This window comes from Elaeis guineensis, chromosome 1 (assembly GCF_000442705.2).
Source record: "Elaeis guineensis isolate ETL-2024a chromosome 1, EG11, whole genome shotgun sequence".
Taxonomy (NCBI): domain Eukaryota; kingdom Viridiplantae; phylum Streptophyta; class Magnoliopsida; order Arecales; family Arecaceae; genus Elaeis; species Elaeis guineensis.
In genome coordinates, this window is record NC_025993.2 from 179402000 (window position 1) to 179427737 (window position 25738).

The following is a 25738-nucleotide window of genomic DNA, read 5'->3' on the forward strand; positions in this document are numbered from 1 at the left end:
GAATCACCGCACTCAATCGATTTATATCAAGGTCGGCAGAAAGATGCTTGCCTTTCATCAAGACCTTGAGATAATCAAATGACTTCATATAGTCGGATGAGTGCCGACAGTCCTTCAAGGACTTGAAAAGATACCTTGCATCTCCATCTTTGCTTACAAAATTAAAGGTCGGAGAAACTCTGTATCTCTACTTGATAATATCAACAGAGGCAGTTAGTTCGGTACTTGTCCAAGAGGATGAAAATTAAATTCAACAACCGATCTACTACACTAGTAAAGTGCTTCATAACACCGAAGTGAGGTATTCAAGACCAAAGAAAATGATCTATGCTCTAATCATATCATCACAATGGCTTCACCCATACTTTCAAGCACATCCTATTATCGTCTTGATAGACCAGCCGTTGAAGATACTCTTGCACTGACCTGATACATCGGATCAAATGGCAAAGTGGGCAATAAAGCTTGATGACTTTGACATATAATATCGTCCACATCTGTCAATGAATGTACAAGTTCTAGCCGACATCCTTGTCGAATATACAGTATCAGATAATAAATCTGAGGATGAAGCTAATAATAGAATAAAGTAGGCCACAACTCTTAAACCCAACTTGACGTCAGTATAGGTGCTACATATTGATGGAGCATCAAATGTACAAGGCAGCGGAGCTGGTCTCATCCTTATCAATTTTGAAGGGGCTATAAATAAATATGCCCTTCGATTTAATTTCAAAGCTTCAAATAATCAAGTCGAATATAAAGCGCTGGCTTAAAAATTATCAAGGAGCTTGATATCAATAGTCTGAAGGTCTTCACTGACTCACAATTGATTGCTGGACAGGTTAAGAAAGAGTTTGAAGCCCGAGATCCTATTACGATGAAGTATCTTCAGAAGGTGAAAGATCTAACTTCAACATTAAAGTATTTTAAAATTTTTCACATCCCAAAGATAGAGAATACTCGAGCTGATGTACTTTCATGACTCGCAACCTCTTCTTTCAACTCATTGGGTCAGATATTTGTTGAATGTCTTGTACAGCCAAGTATCGATAAAGTCGAGGAAGTGCTATAAATAACTAATGAACCAAGCTGGATGGACCCAATCATCCATACTTGACTGATGGAACTCTTCCTGCGAATCCCTCAGAAGCCAAGCGACTCAGATAGACAGTCTCTCAATATATTTTAATGAATGATCATCTATACAAAAGGTCATTCTCTCTTTCCTTATTGAAGTGTTTGGGACCAACAGATGCCGACTATACATTCAGGGAGGTCCATGAAAGGATTTATGAAAATCACTTGGGGAGCAAATCTCTGGTCTACAAGATCCTACGATAAGAATATTATTGGTCCATCATGAAGAAAGATACAGTTGAACTTGTCCAAAGGTGTGAACCATATTAGAGATATGCCAATATACAATACCAACCGATAAGTCAATTGGCATCAATTGTTGCGCCATGGCCCTTCGCTCAATAAAAAATCGACATACTTGGTCCTTTTCCTCCGACATCTGGTCAGAGAAAGTTCATAGTGATCGCCATCGATTACTTCACCAAATGAGTAGAAGCTGAACCTCTAGTATAAATTATTGAGAGCAAGATGGAAGACTTCATTCAGAAATCGATCATATGCAGATTTAGTTTGCAACACACCATCATCACAGACAATGGTCAGTAATTCGATAATCAGAACTTTAAAGAGTTATGTGCGAAATTCTATATTACACACAAACTCACATCAGTCGGCCATCTGCAGTCCAATGGAGAGGTGGAGGTAACAAACCGAATGATTTTGTATGAGCTCAAAATCAGACTGAATGAAGCCAAAGACCTCTAGGTGGAAGAGCTATATTCGATCCTATAGGCATATCAAATGACTCCTCGCATACCAATGAAAGAATCGCTATTTAATATGGTTTATGGAACAAAAATGATGATCCCACTCGAAATTGGATTACCATTAGCAAGGATGGAGCAATACAGTAAGCCAAACAATTCAGAATATCGGAGAGCTGATTTAGATCTACTTTCAGAAGTTCGACAGCAAGCTCTAATTCAGATGGCAGTCTATCGGCAAAGAGTAGCCCAGTATTATAATGCAAAAGTTAAACCGAAGTCTTCCGTCTTGAAGATTTAGTCTTAAGAAAAGCAGAAGTTTCAAGACCTCTCGATCAAGAAAAATTTTTTCCAAATTGGGAAGGACCTTATAGGATAATTGAAACATTCAGACCGAATGTATATCAGCTAAAAACACTTGAAGGACCAGCTATTCTTCGAACATAGAATGCTGATAACTTGAAAATATATTATCATTAAAGTTGTCTGTGTATACACTATTTGGAATAAAACATTGCACTTTAGAATCATAAGTTTCAGTCAACTATGAAGTAATAATGGACCGACAGATGGACGGTCAATTCATCAACTATCGATTATATTTTAATTTTTTACTGTAAAAATTAACATATCAATTATAATTTGACTTTCACTATAAAAGCTACAATACCGACTGTCTTAATACCAAACATATCCCAACTTTTCACTGTAAAAGCCTATCATAGTCGAATGACTATTATGCCAACTTAGTATTCTCTAAGCAGAATGCTATGCCAATACGATCAAGATTGGATTGAAATTATATCGACTCGACTACGATCGGTCGAAGGATATTCGACTTGCCATCGATTATAAAATAACTTGACGTACTAACCCGACTAAAGTCGGACGTAGAGTATTCGACTTATTATCACTTATCCTAATGTTTAAAAGTATGTCAAATGGATATTCGACTAACGAAAGATTCTACGAGTACTATCGAATGTTCGATTTATCGATCGATATTTAGTTATCCGACTACAATTCTACAACAATGAAAACACACACAAAAGAGACAATACTTAGAATTTTTTTTTTCATTCATTGAATAAGGAAGATTACAAAATTAGACTGAAATCTGATTATAAAAGTATTTGATTACAAAAAAAAATAAAAGATTACATCGATCACGACTCGTCGTCCCTATCTCTTTGCTCCGGAGTAGCATCAAAGACTTGGACAACTTCTGATGTTGTCGGTGCTCCATCTTGAGTCGGTGCGGTATCTTTTTCAGCAGCTCCATCTTCTGAAGCTGGAGGGACGATGCTACTCAGGTCAAGATCTGGATATAATTTTTCGATCGCATCTCAACCGTCCTCATACCCGATGCAGTAGGAGGCGAACCCACCTTCGAGGATCTTTTCTCTGAACTCTTCTGAATTTTTGAAATCCTCGATTGCTCGGTTCAGGACCTCCCTTGCCGACTCTACCTCCGTCCTCGCCAATTCTGCATTAGCTCTTGCAAAAGATGATTCTTCATCGGCTAGTGCCAACCTTTTCAAGCTGACCTGATATCGTTCACGTTCGGCTTCGAGTTCAAGGATGCATCCATTTCTTTCTCGTCGAAGTCGGTGGATAGAATATTTCTTGCTCTTGATCTGCGATTCAAGAGCCAAGATGTTTTGACGAGCCGAATCAAGTTCGACTCCAGAGAATTGAAAGTTGGTGAACAGATGGGAGACTTCCTCCTGAAGTTTTGCCTCCTACTCGACTGCCGCCCGAAGTTGCTCAAGGGCAGCCACCTTCTCAGCATCAACAACAGCCACGTTATTCATCCATACTCAATGGAAGTCGGCAACCTTCCCGTAGCTAGCTTTTAGATCAAACATGTCATGTACCAATTGCAAACAGAGGATAAGTTGGATCAGATCAAAAAAAAATATGAAGGAAAGTTTACCCCGAGTATCATCGAGTAAAAAAAAGAGAACATTTTGATGATAGTTCTGTTCTTTCTATTCTCCTGATCGGTCGGGAGGAGAGTAGTTTGAATGAGCCACCTGGCCAATATCGGATTGGCCAAGGTCGACTCATCCTCAGATACTCTGATGTCAAAGTGAACTATATGACCCACCGACGTTGCATCGTCTGTCGAAATCATCGGAGCCTTCCCTTAGTCTTCTGTCAGCAATCTCGTATTTGAAAATGCAGGGAAGCTGGAGCTTGACTGCACCCAAGAGAGCCCTGCTGGGGGAGCAACTAGTGCAGTCATTGATTGTTCGGATTCGACTGCGGCCTCCACCTCGGTATGAATCTCAGTTGGTGCAGCTGCCGATGTTGCTGCAGCAGTCCCGTCTTCTCTTGCCACCCCTACTTCAACGAACGGCATGTTGGAGAGCACTGTTAGAACTGACAACGTTAGAATCGGCTCAGAAACCAATGCTGGTGGTACATCAGATTCCTCTGTCGGTACAGATGTAGACGCCCGACCCTTCTTCGACGATCGAAAGGGTCTAGCCTCGGATGCTATCCTCTTCTTGACAGCATGCTGACGAATATCGACGCTCGATACTCATGCTCTCGGTTGTATCGCTGCAATCAGAATAAAAAGTTAATACAATTCAGAAATAGATAAAATAAAAATGAAAGTGACCGACTGTGCTATATCTAGAGAGGTAACCAAACTGAGACCAGCATCATAGAGAGCTTGTTCGATCATCAGCTCTCTCTATGGTCGGACCGACATGTCCTTCAATCAGTGGAAGTCTTTCTGATCATCGACCTCCATCTGACTGTTCTCGTTGGGGCCAATCCTTGGATCATCCCAGCATGAAGGAAAGTCCTAGGAAAGTGAAGAAGAAGCAAAAAAAAATTGGTTCTTCCATCCATGAATGGACGATGGAAGACCGATGATGAAGGAAAGCCCTTCTCGCAGGTTGAAGAACCACCAACCCTTGATCTTTAGATGAGGACGGAGAACAAAAAAGGAGCAAAAAAGAGAAGGATGAAGCTCGATCAGTATTAACCGACACAATAAAGCAAAGCTCAGTATAAGCCAGACCAAGTTCGGTGCCAGTTGAGCGGGACAAAGACCATAATAGTCGAGTAAATTTTGAACGAACTTTGGAATCGAAAATTGAAGATCCGTCCGAAAGTCTTCGACATAAAAAGTCATCTGGTCCGAAGGAGGAGAGTTCACCCGACCATCGACGTCAGGTGCGAAGAGTTGATACTGCTTCGAGATACGATACTGCTCTCGGAGCTATTCAACAATGGAGTCAGATAGTGAAGAAGCCTCCACTTCTGGATCCAATAGGGAGTCGTCGGCTGGATTCTCCTACCGACCATCTCGAGAGGAAGAAGCCCTAGCCATGAGAGAAGAAGACTAAAAAGAACAAAAAGAAGATGGACCTAAGAAGGAAGGACACTTAACCTGAAAGCTAAAAACAAAAAGATTAGATGCTGGGGCGATCCTCCAGCAAAGTTTCTACAGTAGAGAAGACAAAATAAAAAGTAAAAGACTGGCCGAACACAATCCTATATATATAGGATCCTTCAACGGTCAGAATGAAAGCAATCAAATCGAAGTCTCATTAGATGACGATACGTGGCAACATCCGAACCAATCATTGATCAGATGATTCGATGCATCTGCTTCTGATCGTGCCACCTCACCATCATCTGCGTGAACAGCTTTGACCCAATGTTATTCAGACACTGACCAAAATCTACTAGTCAAAATCATATCGTCCAGCATCGAATTATCTTTCTGAAATGATGTCCGATACCAAATTGTTCTGTCAATATGACAGTCCAATAATGATTTTGCAACCATCGAAATGACAAAACAGTCGGAGAATTCTCAACTAGCAGTCAAGTTGGGGCTCAAGACAATACGTGATAACTCTCTTCGTCCAATGTAACAAACCACGTGATAATATACACATCGGATCACCTTGGACTTGGAAGTGGGGGGCAACTGTTGGGACAAGTCAACCGTCCTTCGACTCCGACTCTATATCGACCGTATAAGTACATTACGTCGACTCATAATCGGTTGACCAACCGACAGTCGGTTTTTATCGATCAATAACAAACGACTTGATCAACCTCCGACTGAAGACCATCAGTATATCAGAATTACTAGCCGATGGTCATTCGGATCTTCTACCGACTTATCTCTACCGACATATCAATATTACCGACATATAGTCGGTCCATCTGCTCAACATATCCTAACCGTTATGAACAGTTATCGATTACATGTCACGATAATAAACAACTCACTAACTCCATGATTATGGCCCAATAATCTAGCACCATAAAAAGCGGGACCACGTGCTCGACGGTTACATCAGAATCATCTATAAAAAGGAAGGTAACGAGCAGCACGGATAAGATAATTTTGGATCAAAACTCTGCCACTCTCAATATTCTTATTAGCTGTTTACCAACCTTTTCTCTGACTTAAGCATCAGAGGGTCTCTGCCAGATACAACTTCGGTCTGTGAGGACTTAGTCTTGCAGGTGCTCTTCACCGATGACAGATGACAGGAAGTTGGCTATAATAAGATATATCAAAATATGATGGAAATCTATATCTATGTACTTCTCTCCTACTTATCTTCAGAAACACTCAGACTTGAAACCCTTAGAATTATATAAAAAGATTTGCCAGCTTCTCTCTAACAAGGCTGAAAGACTTGTTGTATCTCAATCTGAGTTTGAGTTTTCTTTTAGTTTCTAATGGTTGTGCTATCATGGAATGTTCGGGGACTTGGCCAAAAGAAAAAAAAAAAGAAGGATAGTTCGTGAAACCATAGTATCTTCGGGATGCCTCATAGTCTGCTTCCGAGAAACAAAACTAGAAAATCTAGACAGCAAAAATGTTCAACAATTCAGTGGACGTTACTTACTCAGGAGGTCTTCTTACTATTTGGAATTCAAATGTAGTTACTGACTCACTCTACATCGAAGGATTACACACATTATCTACCAAACACATAGATTTCACCATGATCAGAGAAAGACTGAGTGGTCTTGACAAATGTTTATGGGCCAAATGATTATAGTCAACGAGATAGTTTTATTCAAGAACTTTACCATATTAGACAACAATGGCAAGGCCCATGGATTATTGGAGACTTCAATCTTACAAGATTCTGCTCCCACAGAAACACCATCTCAGAAAACAGTGCTCTTTCTAGACAGTGCAACAACCTAATCACAATTCTATATCTGATGGAGATAAAGCTAAACCATTTCTCATTTACCTGGTCTAACCATAGAGAAAAACCAACTCTTGTGAATTTAGATCGATGTTTGGTGTCCTTAGAATGGTTTTCAGCCTAGCTTTCCCAGCTTCTGAGGCTATTACCTGAGACTACATCAGATCATTGCTTGATCCAGCTCATGTTTAAGAATCAAAAATCAGACTTTTTTGATTTGGAAACTTTTGGTTGAAAATAGATTGCTTCAAAGAAAGGGTAATTGAATGGTGGAAACTGGCACCTTCATCGAAGGATGCCGCTACAAATATCTTAGGAAAACATATATTTCTGAAGAGCAGACTCAAACAATGGAACAAAGCTACAAATGGAAATGTTATCAAGAGGAGAAAAAACATCAAGGAAAGAATTCAATTCCTAGGTGGCAAAGAAGAAAATGGCCCACTTGAGAAGGAAGAAACGGAAGAAAGAGAGATGCTCAAGAAGAAATTTCATGATCTACTCATCCAAGAAGAGATCATCTGGAAACAAAGATCAAGAATTACATGGTTGAAGCTTGGTGATCGAAATTCCAAATTCTTCCACATAATGGCAAGCTCTAGAAGACGAAAAAACACCATTGCTTACCTAGAACATCAAGCACAAATACTCAATGAAACGTCCCAAATCAACGAAGCATTCCAATCCTATTTCTCCAATCTTCTTAGATCATCTGTCAACTATGATTTGCACATAGATTGGATGAGCTTATATTCAGAAGGAAACATTGACTTAGTGGAACTTGAGGAACCATTTACCGAGACAAAAATTAGAGAAGCAATTTTTAGTATATATGCCAAAGCACAAGTCTCCCGGACTGGATGGTTAACCTTCAATATGCTTTTAAGTATTTTGGTTTCTTATCAAAGAAGATCTCTGTAGGCTCTTCATTGATATCCACTCAAACTCAATAGATTTACAGAGGCTAAACTATGCTCACATCCCCTTGGTCCCAAAAAAGAAAGAATGTAGGACAGTAAAAGATTACAGACCTACAAGTCCGATTAATGGAATCATGAAGATTTTATCTAAGATATTAGCTAGGAGACTGTCAAAACATATAGATACTCTTGTTGCAGATTCACGATCAGCTTTCATTCAGGGAAGACAAATCGTTGACAGCTATTCACTAGTAATGGAACTTATCTCCTTCTGGAAGAAATCCAAGATTAAGGGATTGCTCTTCAAAATAAATTTTGAGAAAGCTTTTGATAATATCAATTGGGACTTTCTACTGCTGCTGTTAAAACGAAGAGGATTTAGAGTAAAGTGGTGCTCATAGATTTCTACCATTCTTCAAACCAGCAAATTGGCACCAATCATCAATGGAGAACCATTGAATTGGATCAAAGCTTGCGGAGGATTAAGACAAGGAGATCCCCTATCTCCTTTCTTGTTCATATTGGTATCGGATGTTCTAAAACAAATGCTCAAAGTAGCAGCAATAAATGGGTTAATTGCTGGAATAGGCCCTCCCAACATCTCGGGAGACATCCAATGCATCCAATATGCGGACGACATTCTAATACTTCGCAAAGATTCTAAGGTACATATCTCCACCATCAAATTTATTTTATACTCTTTTGAGGTAATAGCAGGTTTGAAGATCAACTTCGGCAAGAGCACATTAATTGGAATAGGACTACCAGAGAAAATCACTCAGATGTTTGCAAAACACTTAGGTTGCTCCACATCATCATTACCCATCAAATATCAGGTTTCCACTGCACCACTCTAAGCCTAAGAGATAAGATTGGAGGTTTATGATTGAAAGAATCGACAAGAAACTTGAAGCCCGGAAAGAAAAAATGTTGTCTACAGGAGGAAGACTAACCCTTGTCAATGCGGTTCTTTTACGTCTTGAAAGTTTGAGGAAGAAAGAAAAAGAAAAAAAAATATTAGTAAGAAGAGAAAAAAAAAAAAAATAAATATATCTTTTTCACACTGATTTGGAGTTTAAAGGAAAAAAAAAGTAATTTCTTCTTCTTTTTTATTGGAAGCAAAGAAGAAAAAAAAATATTACAATCTTTTTTTATTATTATATCATTGAAAAAAATCCAACAAACTCAAAAAAGAAATCAAAAAATGATTTTTTTTTTTATTTTTTTGTTTTCGTTGATTTTTTCTTTCCATGGAAATCTCAATCGGATGAGAAGCTTAAGTGGGATGTTTGAAATAAGTCTTAGAATTGAAAAAAAATATTAATTTTATTCTTTATCATTAAAAAGATAACATGAAAATTATAAAAAATTTACTAACTCTCAATTTTTTTCTCTCCAATTTTGTTCGATTTGGAGGAGAAAAAAATTATGAATTTGAGGAGATTTGTATTTTCCTCATTTCTCTTCTTTTTTTTCTGTCTTTTATAAAAAAAAACTCCCAATCAAAAAGAAGTAGTAATTTTCTCTTTTTCTTTTTTCTTTTTTTTTTTTTTTTTTTTTTTTTCCAAGAAAAGTGTTATAGTCGCCCGTATCCTGCGACTCACTTAAATTTTTCCTGTTTCACCGCAATCTAATTGATGATTTAAACATTGAAGGATCGTCAACCGGACAAACTCTGACCAGCTGACTTCCCTTTTTGATTTCACATTGGTCAAGTCACACTAGGCAGGCTTCCCTAGCTAAGTTTAATCTCAGTCATTACCAGCATTCTCCAACCCAAATGCTCAGCTTGGAGCGCAGTCAAGTAACCTCACTATTTCACTTCAAATTTTGTCCAACCTCGATGATTCAGCTGGGATTTTGGTGGCAACACCATCATCTATATATCCTTTTCTTTCTCTCCTCCTCCCTTTTCCTTTCCCCTCCCTCATATTCTTCAAAGGCAGTTGGAATCTGGGACACAACAGGGATGGGATTACTGATATATAAAAGAGCTAGCCACCGAATATTCAGCAAGGAGAGGGCCGGTGATGTCGTGATGGTGAGGTTAGAATAGAATGGGCTTGTCGAAGGTCGGACAAAAAGGATGGAAGACATGAGTGGTCATCAGTCTAGCGATGATGGGTGTCTGGTGTTTGGCTTAACAGGAGAAGGTTGGTGAAGACGGGCAGGGGGTCAGCACAAGAGTTCATGAAAGTCGAGTGGGATACGTGGTAAAGAGATACCCTCTGTGATGCTAATGGAAGGCAGCTCCCCTAGCTAGACGGGTTGGTCAAGGTGGTGCCTTATACACAATCAAATCTCTAAGAATGTTTGATATAATTGATTTAATTTCATTATTCTTCTCACAAATGTTGGAGTTTTAATTTGAATATATTTTAATTAAAAAAAAAACAACAATCATTCTCTTTTTGTTAGTTGTTTGGAGAGCTCTGACATTCTCTTTTTTGGTCCCACATCGGATATGTAAGCACAAGTCTTCTCGCGTAAATGAAAATCTTTACAACATCGTGGCTTTCGTTTTTGAAGAAGGTGGATTGGTAATTGCTCGCGCGTGTTAAGCTCCTTGATAAAGAAAAGTCGAGCTACCCTAGATTTTTGTATCTTGACGCTAAATCACCACAAACCCATACAGAAAAGGCGGATCACATTTTTGGGATATTATACATCATATACGTCAATCCACGCAAGATCTTTTTAATATTTTGATTTTTTAGCAGATTTTTTATTGTATAACACCATTCTAAAATTATAAAAGCAGCAACACGGTGATTTCTAGGTGCAATTTTTCCAACAAGAATTGCTATGACATGCAACTGCTATAGTAGATTACTCCAACCGCTTGGAAATGAAATTGCCACAATGGAGCATCTAGAATCATGAGTGGCTTAGATGTCCTATTCCAGGCTATAAGATGCTTCTAGAACTGAGCTCTTACTGCATGCATCTACCTAGGTTCATATTACAACAGGGTTCTAAGACCATCTGAAATGTAAATGCATGCGGAGATCTGACATTTGTTGAACGAACTATTCGATAATGATCATGAATTTTCTAATCTTTAATACGTACAAGATGTGAAGCCGATGCTCTGTTGGATGATCATACATCCGGGCATGTGTTAGACGTCATCCCATGGTTACCGTCTACCCATGGCTGCGCTTACCATCCGTGTCGGGGCAAACAATAAACCTCTTGCGAAATAACACGGTTAGATGCTTCATTGCATTTGCAGAAACACTGAGAATCTAGTTTAAAGCAACGCTATGTCATTGCATTATTCATATGTCTTTTAAGTGCATCAACATATATATAACGCTACCACAATTAGGGACATGCTTATTAAATATTTATATTGCACAAATATTTCTGCCAACTGACAACAAAGCAAGCGACCTGTGAAGCAGTATCTCTCTTTATCCAGCAATTCACCTCCAACCCCCAAGCGGGGAGCTTCCGCCACCTTTAAGAGCTGCTTATGGGATCGATGTACGTACCAACCTGCACATTCTCAACATTTCTCACTCCTGGTCGAGTTTAATACGGCTGCTGCCATGTTACTGCAACTGGACTCCTCACCCTGTGCTTCCCGTCGCTCCATGTCACCGACCCGAACTCTGTCAAGGAACCCCCCCGGGGCAAGTTAACAGCCTCCGCCGAAACCTTAACGGCAAACTCCTGCTTCTGCCCTTTGCCTTCGAACACCAACTTCTGAGGCTCCACCACCAGTCGTACTCCTTCGGGTTCTTTGACACTTACACTATACTCCGACTTCTCCTCTCCCACATTCATCACCGTCCGATGAACTAGAGCTTCAAGATTACCACTCCCGGATTGCTCCAGAACCACCAAAATTGATGGGTAATTGAGATCCCATGGCTTCCGTGTCTTGTCTGAACAATTCACTTGTCTCTTGGTTATCATCCTGATGGCGGCGCTACTGTAATTGGAGCTGCACATGAAATCCAAGTAATCCTCAACCGTCAGATCATAGACCAGACCAGGATCGACGGCCTTCTCCGGGTCCACATGTCCGGACCCATAGGCCCACTCGGTGGACCTGTTTCCGGTGCCCTCGTCCACCAAATCTTGGCCCATATTATCTGCGACATAGGCCGTCGTCATCAGTGCCGACTTAATCGCCGCCGGCGACCAGTCCGGATGCGCGGCCTTCAGCAGCGCCGCCACTCCGGCGACATGAGGACACGACATCGACGTGCCGGAGATGATATTGAACTCCGTCCTGCGCCGGTCGGCCTTTAACCCCGTCGGACTCACCCGGTCCGGCCAGGCCGCCAGGATGCCGACACCTGGCGCGATCACGTCCGGCTTGATGACGTGTGGGGAATGCAAGCTGGGCCCGCGCCCGGAGAATCCGGCCAGGGTAGGTGCGGGCTTGACCTCGATCTGGGTCCCGCGGAAGCTCAAACGGACACGTGGATCGTTGTTGGCGCCGATGTACTCCTTTATAGCTCTCCCAGCCTTGTAACCGACGGATACGGCGGGGAGGACGTTGGCGTCCGGGGTCACGCCCTCCCCGTCGGTGGGAGCGTTTGCCAGGATCATCGCGGCCCCGCCGGCGTTCTTCACGGCCAATCCTTTCTCGGCGCGCGGCACCGCGCCACGCTCGCATAGCACCACCTTTCCGCGCACCGCCTCCGGGTCCAGCGACCCGTTGAAGCAGTAGGGTGCCGAGGACCGGAACCCAGGAGTCGATATGGACACGTTTCCTGCGTACACTAGAGGGAAGGAACGCCTTGGAGAAAAGCGCATCCCGGCATTTATGGCGGCGCCTGTCATTACGGTACCGTCTCCGAGCACGACGTCGGCGGGGAATCGGCGGTCTATTGACCCAGCGCCGACTGTGGTTATCCAGGGGGCGGCGTTGGCAACGGTTGACTCGCCGGGGCCGCCGTTGCCGGCAGATGCGGCTACAAAGACCCCGCGCTCGGTCGCGCCGAAGGCGCTGATGGCGACGGGATCGAGATGCGTGGGGACGCTACCGGCTCCGAGGGAGAGGGTCACGATGTCGGCACCGTCCGTGACGGCAGCGTCGACAGCTGCGAGGATGTCCGAGTCGTAGCAGCCGGTGGACCAGCAGGCCTTGTAGACGGCGACGCGGGCGCTGGGAGCCACGCCGGAGGCGAGGCCGGCGGCGTAGCCGAGGAGGGAGGCGTTAGGGGTGGATACGCCGGCAGCAGTGGAGGCGGTGTGGGTCCCATGACCCTCGGAGTCGATGGGGGAGAAGATGTCGGGACCGACGTTGGTGGCAGTGCCGTGGGTGGCCGCCACATAGCCAGTTGAGAAGAAGCGGGCTCCAACTAGCTTTCGGTTGCATGCGGTGGCTGGGAAGGAGGGTCCGTGGTCGCAGGAGCCGTTCCAGCGGGAGGGGGGTGGGGGCAGGCGGCCATCGTCGGCGAAGCTCCGATGGTCTGGGCGGATGCCGGTGTCAATAACGGCGATGACCACGGAGGAGCCGGATTCAGCAACTGCAAGGAGCGACTTGGGCTTGGAATCCGCGGAGACGAGGCCTAGGAAGAGTGGGGTGCGGGTGATATGGAGTTGGCGGGGCTGGTCGGGGAGGACAGCAAGGACGACCGGGTCGGACTGGAGAAGCTCAGCCTCCGCTGGGGTCAGCACGGCGGAGAAGCCATGGAAGACTGTGCGGTACACGTGGAGGAGCTTCCGGTCGCCACGTGTCGCCTGGGAGGATCTCTCGAGAGAGTCGGTGGAAGAGCAGAGGGTATTGAGAGTGGAGGAGTACCAGTGCTCGACGTCGGCAAACACACAAGGTTTGAGGTCACCCCGGACGCGGATGATGTAAGATTTTTGAGTACTAGTATCGGCAGCATAGTCGCCGAGAGAAGAAAGGAAAAGGATGGAGACCGAGACGATAAGGAGAAGGAAGGAAGGGGAGAAGGCCATTAGGAGTGATAGGTAGAGCGGGGAATTAAGTGACCAAGGTAGAGTAGGTATGGGATTTATATATAGTAAGGAAAAAAAGAGTAGCAATAATTAAAGAGGTGGGGAGGAGAGGGGATGCATGCCATGAAGGATGTTTTTGGTTGATTTCATGGCTCAAAAAAGTGGCAGGGCTTTTGGCGGAGTGTGATGCAATGATGAGGCGCAGAGAAGGGGAGGTGCAACCTGGGCCGGAGAAAAAGGTTGTTGCTGAAAGTTTGGGAAACGGACGAGAGGGGAAGAGTGAGAAAGGAGCTGGTGAGACGAGCGAGGACGTGGGCGGAGGGACTGCGAACAGATGGAAAGTTTGACTGGTGCTGTCCACTGTCTGACCACTTTATTGCTTGTTTTCCGGGGATATCATGTAGAGCTGGCCGCTGGCCAGCTAGAACGCAGGTGGCGGTTTCTGCTACGTGCCAAGGCAAGGCCGTGCATGATGGTTGCTTCAAGGACACTGGACTTTCTCTCGTTCGGAGAGCGCTCGCACTGTGGCCACAACAAACTCGGATGGTGTTCATATTCTTTTGTCTTTGCTCCTCACTGGCGGTATGGCGCGGTTGTCAACATTGGTTGTTACTCGTGCCAGGTAAGTTTGATCCGTAGAATCTTCCTCATCAAACTTTGACCCAGAGAACTGACGTGTGGAGTGATAAAATAAAATTAAAAAAAAATTGAGGATTGGGGGGAGGGAAGAAAGATAGCAGAGAAAAAAAAAAAATAATACTGTGTTCAAAAAATACACTATTCTATTTAATTAAATCATATAATTATTATTTTTTAATATATATTTAATTTTTATTTTTTTATTTTTTTATTTAAAAATTTGAATGATAAAAATATTTTTTTTAAAAAAATTATGACATAATATTGACGATATTACGATATTTTATGATAAAATTATAATTTTCTGCATGAAATGTCGTAATTTTGATAAGAATATTTTTATTATTTAATAATTTTATAAATTTTTTAATAATAAAAATATCTTTCATTTTTTATGATATCATATAAAAATATTATGATATCCTGTGTAAGAAGTCATAATTTGATCGTAGAATATCATAATATTACCATAAAATATCATAATTTTTAAAAAAAAATAGAGTATTTTCGTCATTCAAAATTTTAAATAAAAAAAAGAAACTATGGATATTAAATATACGTTGGAAAATGATGACTATATGATCCAATTAAATGAGATGATATATTTTTTTTCTATACCGCATATAATGTATAAAAAATTTTCTGTGTCTCCGATCTACTCCTACACCCGGCACCAATTACTTGATAAAGAAACAAGAAGATCAATATATGACGGAGCCCAACTTGATCCAAAATAGAAATAGTAAATTATAGAGCTAACCATATACAAATTTTTTGTATAAGATTTTTATTTTGCATGACACTAAATCTCACTCATGATGCTGAGGATATGTCTAATGCTGCACAACCTTGTGGTTGTATTGTAGTGCTACCTTGGCTGAATGCAACAAAATTTCTTTAGAGTTCGATTTTTTCTGGTTTCATTTTAGTGATACCATTTATTAGGGAGAGAAGCAGTTTGACAATGAGTCGAAGAAGGAGACTTTGAAGCATATGCAAGATCCCAGCGTGATCCAAAACATGAGCTAATACCTTATGAACGCAACCATATATAGTAATTTTTCTTTTATCATATTTATTCTATGTGTGAGAATAAATTCCAATCATGATCCTCAATATTTTAATCTACACAAAAGTATGGTTGTATGATGGTGTTGCCTTAATTACACAACCCTCTCTTGAGTTGATTCTTTCTAAAGCAAATCATTGGGTCACAACCATTGTTTTTTATGCACTAAGCTATATCATCCTCATAAACAAAGTGATATTTTTGTTAGCTGAAGACTCAACTTTATGGCTATGGTATTGCATTACACAAAGACACAAAAAAAGCGATCTCCAATTCATCTTAGCTTACATGATGAAGGGATATACGCAAACGGGCTGGGTCTCTTGGGCTGAACTGGTAGGCGGGTTTACACGCTAATTGCTGATGAAATGGGTGTTTCAAACAATCTCTAATAACTGACGTTACTCTCTTCCAACAAGCGATCTACCACAACAGTGGTATCTTGCATGACTTGAACATCATTTAATTTTTTATCAAAAAAAAAAAACCATCATTTATGTTTGGAAGCCCAGAATATCTGGTAACGTCCCAATTGACTGAGGACCTTGATAGATTATAAAATCAACAGAGAGAGCTCTCTCTCACCACTCACATCAAGAAACTCCCATGGAGCATTTTATAATTGGTGTTTTTGAATCCTTTTTTTTGACATTTATTATTAATTTATAAAGAAATTAACAAAGAAAGTAGAATGTGTATCACATATGCTGTATCCTGATAGTTAATACGCATTCCCTTGTTGTTACATTCCATGTTTTCATTGAGTAGTAGATCACTCATTTGCAGAGCCCTCCCTCCCACCAGTGACATGCTTATTGAGGATATATCTATATGCGATAAACATTTCTATTATCAATTATTAAAGAAAGTGACCGGTGAAACAGTATCCAAGCATTACGCAACGCCACCACCTAGAACTAGCTCCAACCCTTCTTTTCTGCCGCTCTTTCAAGAGCTTCCCTTATTATGCGTCCAACCACACATTCTATAATTCCCGGCCGCCAGCTTAGTCTGGTTGATGCCATGCCATTGCAATTGGACTTCTCACCGTATGCTTACCGTCGCTCCAAGTCACCGATCCAAACTCTGAACTTGAATTCCCCGCTGGCAAGTTCACAGGTCCCGTCGAAACCTTAAGCACAAACTCTTGCCTCTGCCCTTCGCCGTCGAACACCAACTTCTCTAGCTCCACCACCACCTTCACTCCTTTTGGTTCTTTAATATTGGCAGTGTACTCCGACCTTTCCTCCTCCACACTCATCGCTGTCCGATGAACCACAGCCTCAAGATTGCCAACATTATAAGAGTGCTCCAGAACCACAGCAATCGCCGGGTAATTCAGATCCCAAGGCTCTCCGGCCTTCTCTGAACAATTCACATCCCTCCTGGCTATTGTCCTAATATCCTTGCTACTGTAATTATAGCTACATAACCGCTCCAATTAATCATCCATCGTCAAATCTGTTGGGGAAATTGAACCTACTCCTCTTGAATTATAGTCCACAAATCTGACTCACAGCTGGCCAACTAACCATACATCGACGACTGACAATAGACCATCAAAGCTATACCGCGAAATAAATTTCAGATCGATTACAACATGTCACCCGAATCTCATCGATGTAACAACTGAAATGTCCGACTATCAATCAGTTATATCGACACATAGTCAAAGATTCTCGATCAACTTTCATCCGAAACCAAATCAACTACGATGATCGTTGACTAGTTGATATGCCAAAATAATCAACCAACGGCCAACCAATATACCATATATACCGATATATGATCAGCATATTGAAAACTACCAATGCGGAAAGCGCATAATAGTATATACACGATTATCATTGGGTACTAAATATTCATGCCACGATCATATAATTTTGAAATAAAAGAGACCCACATGTTTAATTGTTACAAACAGTTACCAATAACTCATCTATAAAAAGGAGGTAAATGAATAGTATTGGTAGGACACTTCTGGACTGATACTCTGTCAATTTGAATATTCTATCTACTATTCACTACTCCCCACTGACTTAAGTATCGGAGGGTTTCCACCGGATATAATTCCGATCTATGGACTTCTTTTGCAGATTGCTCTTCGTCGGAGCCAGGCGCAATAGGAGATTGGCCGCAACAGATTTGCACGCTAGGAAGAGGGGAAGAACGAATCCAACAATGATAAAAATAAGAGCTCAAAACAAATCCATTGGCTCTGCCAGGCAGTCTTCTCGTCGGGAAGACCTTCCTCCTCTACCTCCAATGGCAGAGCTCAGTTCTTCATATTCCTTTATCACTATGGATGTCCAACTCGCTGCTTTAATGTAGCAAATGAAAGCATTAATAGAGGTAGTGCATAGCCTCCAACAGCAATAGATACAACAGTAGCAGCAATCGGTGGCGAAGAAACTGGTGGCGCATATAGTGCCATCCAGGTACAGTCATCATGCTCCATGACGATCTCTTTCTCCATCTCCGAAATAACGATCGTCTCGACACTCTCACCGTATCGAGCCAGCACCTTCTCGGCCCTCTCACCGTATCGTCCACGTTCACGATGGTCTCCTTCTTCTTCGTGCCAACATAGTATCAAGAAGGAGAAGAGACCGTGCTCGCCTTCGACTTCTCGATCATTACGTTCTTCAGGGGACTCTATCCTTGAATTCTCACCGCAATGGCAACTCGACAACTACGAGTGCAAATTTAAAAAAATCGACTGCCAACTCATCAGACTTCGAGTGGATGGCCGAGGGTCCTCCAACAACCTTGGCATCCACACCACTCCACCTTTCTCCCAGCACATCTTGAATGAGCCGATTCTTTCAAGATTCAAGATGCCACAAATGGAGCCATATGATGGCTCTATCGATCCGATTAACCATCTAGAGAGCTACAAAGCTCTCATGATGATCCAGAGGTCAACCGATGCCCTCTTATGCATTGACTTTCTGGCTGCTATTCGGAAAGCTGCTCAAGTCTGATATTCTGGGCTCCAGTCAGAAAGCATCCATTCTCTTCAGCAACTGGAGCAATCGTTCATGGCCCACTTTAACACTAGCTAAAAGGTACCACGAACATCCGACAGTCTCTTTTTCATCAAGCAAAGTGAAGGAGAGACACTGAGAGTCTTCGTGGTGCATTTTAACGCCGCCACACTTGAGGTCCGGGATCTCAATAAAGATATGGTCATCTCGACTATAAAAAGAGATCTGAGGAGATCCAGATTCACTTACTCTTTGGATAAAACTCTCCCTCGGACTTATGTTGAACTGCTAGAGTACACATACAAGTACATTCGTGCGAATGAAGGCGCTACTTACTAGCATCCAATAGAATAAAAAGGTCAGAAAAAGAAATAAAAGAAAAGTAGAGCTCCAATCGAAATAAGTCGGCCAACGACCAACAAGAGAGATTCACCCCATTGATGGAATCCAAGGCCGAATAATTACGGTAATAGGTATGACTTCTACACTCCTCTTTCTGCTCTCCATGCGCAGATTTTACTAGAGATTGAGAGAGAAGAGTACCTCCATCATCCTCCATCGATGAAAGCACCATCGAGGAGCTGCGACAAGAAGAACTACTATCGATTCCATCATAATCATGGTCACGATACTGAACAGTGCATTAAACTCAGGGATGAGATAGAAGTCCCAATTCGATGAAGCTACCTCAAAAAATTTTGATGAGATCGTCCGACTCAACCTCCTACCGACCAACAATCTCAACAACAACCTAAGAAAGTGATTGATAATTGATCAATGGCAGAAGTTATCAATATGATTTTTAGACGATCGAGAGACTGGGGGGACTTCCCAAGAAGAGTCTGCAAAGAAGCAATGACTTGATAATAATGTAATCTTTTTTTTGGAGAATTATGTTCAGAGAATACAGACTCTCAATGATAATGCTGTCATCATCTCGACGATGGTAGCAAATTATGATATAAAAAAAATTTTGATAGATAATGAAAGTTGAAATAATTTTTTGTTTCACTTGACTTTCTCTTGAATGCGATTACCGACTGACTGACTCAGAAGAGTCTCAACATCCTTAGTCAGCTTCATTGGAGATACAGTCAATGTGGAAGAAGAAATTACTCTTTCACTGACTGCGTGAATAGATCCATGGTAAAGCACCATCCTCTTGACATTCACGGTCGTCCGAGTTCTTCAGCTTACAATGCCATACTTGGATGATCTAAACTTAATGCATTGAGAATAGTGGGATTGACATATCATCTACTGATCCAATTCTCGATAAAGAGTGGAGTTGAAGAAATGCATATGGATCAACAACTAATCCGATGCTACTTCATGATTTTTGCCAAAAGTCGTAAGCCTGAAGATCCTCTATCGGTTGACAAACTAGACCAAAGAGAAAATAAAGAAAGGGATGAGCTAACTGAACAACTGATTTCGATCCCGTTAAAAGAAGATGACCCTGCAAAGATAATTCAAATTATGCCGTAATTATCTAATCTGGAGTAAAAATAGTTGGCAGACTTATTAAGAGCAAATGTCGATATTTTTGCTTGATCGACGACCGACATGTCAGAGATTTCTTCAGAAGTGAAAACTCATCGGTTAAACATCGATCCTAAAGTTAAACCAGTAAGACAAAAGAAAAAACTTTTTGCTCTTGAAAGACCGAAGATCATCGATGAAGAAGTTGATAAGCTCCTCATAATTGGCTTCATAAGAGAGGCCAACTATCCCAATTGACTTACTAATATCGTGATGGTAAGAAAAGTCAATAAAAAATGATAAATTTGCATCGACTATACTAATCTGAATAATGCTTGTCTAAAGGACAACTTTTCTTTGCCAAGGATTAACCAACTAATCAACACGACATCGGGACATCGACCTCTAAGTTTCATGGATGTTTTTGCAGGCTACAATCAAATTTGAATGGCATTTGAAGATGAGGAGCATACTACCTTCACAATCGACAAAGGCATCTATTGCTACAAAATGATGCTATTCAGTTTAAAGAATATCAGAACAACTTACCAATGGTTGGTCAACAAGGTGTTCAAGACATAAATCGGATGTAACATGGAAGTCTACGTCGACGACATGCTGGTAAAAAGTATTAAAACTTCTGATCATATTCGAGACTTAGAAGAAGCCTTCGACATACTTTGATGATATCGGATGAAGCTAAATTCGATCAAGTGTGCATTTAGAGTGACTGTCGAAAATTTTTTTGGATTTCTTATATCGCAACAAAGAATAGAGACTAATTCAAAGAAGATAAAGGTCATTATCGATATAAAGCATTCCAGCTCCGAGAAAAAGATACAACAACTCAATGGAGGATCGCCACACTTAGTCGATTCATCTCGAAGTCAGCAGAAAGATGTCTGTCCTTCTTCAAGACCTTATGACAAATGAAAAATTTTTCATGATCAGATAAATATCGATAGTCCTTCGAAGATCTAAAAAAATATCTAACATCTCCCCCACTACTCATAAAATTGAAGATGGAAGAAACATTATATCTCTACTTGACGACTTCCGCAGAGGTGGTCAGTTCGGTGCTTGTCCAAGAGGATAAAAATCAAATCCAACGGTCAATTTATTATATCAGTAAGATACTCCACAATGTCGAGACATGATATTCAAGAGCAGAGAAGATGATCTATGCTTTAATTATATCAGTGCAATGACTTCGATCATACTTTCAGGCACATTCAATAGTCATCTTGATAGACTAGTCCTTGAAGATGATTCTATACTAATCGGATACCTCTGGTCTAATGGTGAAGTGGGCAATTAAATTCAGTGAGTTTGATATTCAATATTATCCATGACCATCAATGAAGGTATAAGTTTGAGACGACTTTATCATCGAGTGCACTGTGTCCAATGATAAATCTGAGGACAAACTTGACAATAAGTTGAAACAAATTGAGAGTTTTAAGGTTGAATTTACATCAGTATGGGTGCTATATGTTAATGGAGCATCCAATACTCAAAGGAACAGAGCTGGCCTCATCCTCACCAATTTCGAAGGGATTGTGACCAAATATGTCCTTTGATTTAATTTCAAAGCATCAAATAATCAAGCCGAATATGTAGCCCTCTTAGATGGCTTAAAAATTGCGAAAGAGCTCGACATAAAGAACTTCAAGGTCTTCATCGATTCATAGCTGATCACTGGATAAGTCAAGGGTGAGTTTAAAGCTCGAGATCTGATAATAATGAAGTACCTTTAGAAGATGAAAGATCTCACACCAGCCTTCAAATATTTTGAGATCTCTCACATTTTGAGAATGAAGAATGCTCGGACTAATGCATTTTTTTGACTCACAACTACTTCATCCAACTTACTCGACCGAACGTTCATCGAATATTTCGAACAGTCGAGTATCGACAAGATCAATTAAGTGCTACAAATAAATGATGAACTAAGTTTGATGGATCCGATCATTCAATATTTGACTGATGAAACTTTATCCGGAGATCCTTCGGAGGCTAAACGACTAAGATGGATGGTCTCGCAATATGTCTTGATAAATGAACAACTCAACAAGAGGTCATTCTCCCTTCTACTATGGAAATGCTTGAGGCCTGCAGATGCCGACCATGCTCTCTGAGAAGTCCATGAAAGAATTTGTGAAAATCACTTGGGGGGCAAATCGTTGGCTTATAAAGTTCTACGACAGGGATATTTCTAGCCCACCATAAAGAAAGACGCAACTGAGCTTATTCGGAGGTATGAACCATATTAGAAATATGCCAACATACAACACCAACCGACTAGCCAGTTGACATCGATCGTTGCACCATGGCCATTCATGCAATGAAGGATCGACATACTCGATCTCTTTCCTCCGACGTCTAGTCAGAAAAAATTTTTGATGGTCGCCATAGATTACTTCACCAAATAGGTGGAAGCCAAACTCCTGACGCAAATCACTGAAAGCAAGATGGAAGACTTCATTCAGAAGTCAATCATATGCAGATTCGGATTGTCATACATCATCATCACTGACAATAGTCGATAATTTGACAATCAGAATTTTAAAAAATTTTGTGCAAAGCTTCACATTACACACAAACCATGGTGAGATGGAGGTGACAAACCAAACGATTCTACATGATCTCAAGACCAAACTGAATTAAGCCAAAGACCTTTGGGTGAAAAAATTATATCCAATTTTTATAAGAATATCAAACAACTCCTTGCATCCCAACGAAAGACTCGCCATTCAACTTAGCCTATGAAACGAAAGCAGTGATTTCAGTGGAGATCGAATTGCCATCAATAAGAATCGAATAGTATACAGAGCCAAGTAACTCTGAATGTCGAAGAGCCAACTTAGACTTACTCCCAAAAACTCAACAGTAAGCTCAAATTCGGATGGCCACATACTGACAAAGAATAGTCCAATATTATAACGTAAAGGTCAAACTGAAGGTCTTCCATCCAAGAGACTTGATCTCGAGGAAAGTAAAAATTTCAAAATTTTTGGATCAAAAAAAATTATCTTCAAACTGAAAAAGATCCTATAGGGTGATTGAGACACTCCATCCATATGCATACCAATTAGAGACTCTCGATGGAATGACTATTCCTCAGACTTAGAATATCGATAATCTGAAAATGTATTATCATTAAAGTTGCTCACATGTACAACATACTTGAAATGGAAAGATCGGATTCTGATTTTTCTTCGATATTCGACTATCTATAAAAGTGATATCAGACAGATGGATAATTGGCTAATGCATACCGACCCAATTTCAATCGGACGACTGTGAATATCGACTCAAGTCAAATGACTACACATGTTGACTTAGCTACAGCTAAGAGGAATAGTATGCCGATTCAACCATGATTTAATGAAATAATAAATCGACTCGACTTCGGTCAGTCAAAAGATATTCGACTAATCTCCGTCTATCAAATACTTAAAAAAATCTATGCCTAAAGTTTAGTCGATTGACACCCGACTACATTTAAGAAAATTCATGCCCAAAGTTTAGTTGGCTAGTATCTAGCTAATAGGCAAATTCTACAATTTTAATTATCGATCGTCATTCAGCACTCCGACTGATATTCGGCTGTTTGATTGGCATTCGGTTATTCGACTGATATTCAACTATATCAGTAATAATGAACATCACGTTCAAAAAAGGTGACATACAAGAAGTTCTATACTTAGAAAATTTTTAATATTTGAAAATTTTTTCTTTTTATTCATCAGTAAAGGATTACAAAATTGGATCCAAAGTTCGATTACAAAAAATAAGTTGGACAATTGTCTGATTACAAAAAAGAAAAAAAAATATCCATACCGATCAACAATCGATTTCTTCATCAACTGTGTCGGTAGCCACTGCAGCTCTGATTTTATGACCTTCGACAGTAGCTGACTCTACTTTGACCGACTCAAGTATGACTTCCTTGGCAACCAGAGCAAACTCTGATGCAGTTGAAGCTGCCCCTTTAGCAATTTCTTCTTCTTCAAGAGTAGGGACGATGATATTGCTTCGGTCCAAGTTCGGATATAATTTCTGACTATGTCCCTACCATCTTCGAGGATTTTATTTTTGAAGTCTTCAGATTCTTTATAATCCTCAATGGCTTGCTCCCGCACTCGACTGAAAGCATTCTTGGCCGATTGTGCTTCCTCCTTAGCGGATGCAGACTTTGCATCGGCCAGTGCCAACCGTACCTCAGTGACCCGAAACTTCTTCCTTTCTTCCTCCAATTCTTTGGTGCAGCCGTCACATTTTTTCTGGAGCCGATTAACTTCATGCTTCTTCTTTTTAATCCAAGACTCCTAGGACTTGACGGTCTACTGTGTCGATTCCAACTTGGCACAGACTGACTGCGACTCGCTCCTTGCCGACTCTAACTCGGTTCTTACTGACTCTAGTTCCACCTTCATGTGAGAGTTCTCCTTTTGATATTTCTCCTCTCGCTCAGTCGTCACATGGAGACATTCAATGGCCGTAGCTTTCTCGGCATTGGTGGCCGTAACTTTATCCATCTACATTTGGTGAAAGTCAGCAATTTTTCGGTATCCGCTCTCCAATGCCTGCATGTCATGTGTCGGTCGAAAATAAAGGAAGACAAGCCAGATCAAGCAGACAAAAAAAAAAGGTATCGACTTATGCTGAGCATCATCGAATAAAAAGATTAAAAAAAATGCAGTCACTGTTCGATCATTCCTGCTCTCCCAGTCAATCGGAAGAAGTGTAGCTTCAATAAGTCCCTTGGCCAATTTAGAATTCGTTAAGGCAGACTCACTTGTGGGGATCCGAACATCAAAAAGTACTGTGAAACCCGTCGATGACCCATCATCGGTTGAGATAGGTGGTGTCTTTCCCCTCTCTCCAGTGGGTGGTCACTCGCTTGAGGCCACCATTCATTTCGGATGTTGAGGGTTGATTTATGTCACAAATTGACATAAAAAGTATCAATTAATATCTAAATTATCTAACTTTATTAAGAAATTGATACTTGTTATTATATTTTGCAGAAGAAGAGATCATCAATAGAAAGAATAAGGAAAGAGGATTCCAACGACGCAAATTTTATGCAAAACGGAGTTAAATTGACCCAGGAATTGAAGAATGAAGAAAGAAGACTCAATTGGGTCAAACCCGAGTCAAATCAGATCAAAATTGGTCAAAAATCAACTGATTTGGTGATCTGGTTAGCCGCCTGGTCCACAGCAACAGGCGCATGGACCATGGACCCATCGGCGCACCATAAACCCCCTAAAACCTCTTAGTCCCACATCGGAAGTTTTGAAAACCTTATAACCCCCAAATGCCTATAAAAAGCCCCCAAAGGTCCTTGTTTTATGTATTCTTCCTTCTGATCAAGCTTGTAACCCTAGATAGTGGGGTTTTTTAGCTCTCTTTTTAAGCCTCGAGCTTTGAGGTTTTTGTAATAAATTTTTTTTATATATAAAATCTTATTTTTATGCAATTTCATCTCTTTACATTATGCAATTTATTTTTCTTGCAATTAGGATAGTTTAATTTATGCAATTTAATTTTATGCAATTAGGTTAGTTTAAATTATGCAGTTTAAATTTATTAGGATAGTTTAATTTATGAAATTAGGGTAGTTTATTTTTCTGTATTTAAATTTTGCAAGTAGATTTAG

The 25738-nt window shown here is 40.8% G+C and overlaps 1 protein-coding gene and 1 pseudogene across 1 annotated transcript; both read right to left on the minus strand.

Moving 5' to 3' along the window:
- Positions 1 to 11224: 11224 nt before the first annotated feature.
- Positions 11225 to 14105, minus strand: LOC105039875 (subtilisin-like protease SBT1.5). Its single transcript, XM_010916187.3, has one exon. The coding sequence runs from the start codon at positions 13891 to 13893 to the stop codon at positions 11506 to 11508; it is 2388 nt and encodes a 795-aa protein (XP_010914489.1). The 5' UTR covers positions 13894 to 14105; the 3' UTR covers positions 11225 to 11505.
- A 2502-nt stretch (positions 14106 to 16607) lies between these two features.
- The window catches only part of LOC105040044 (subtilisin-like protease SBT1.5), a 30710-nt pseudogene continuing 21579 nt past the window's right edge, over positions 16608 to 25738 (minus strand).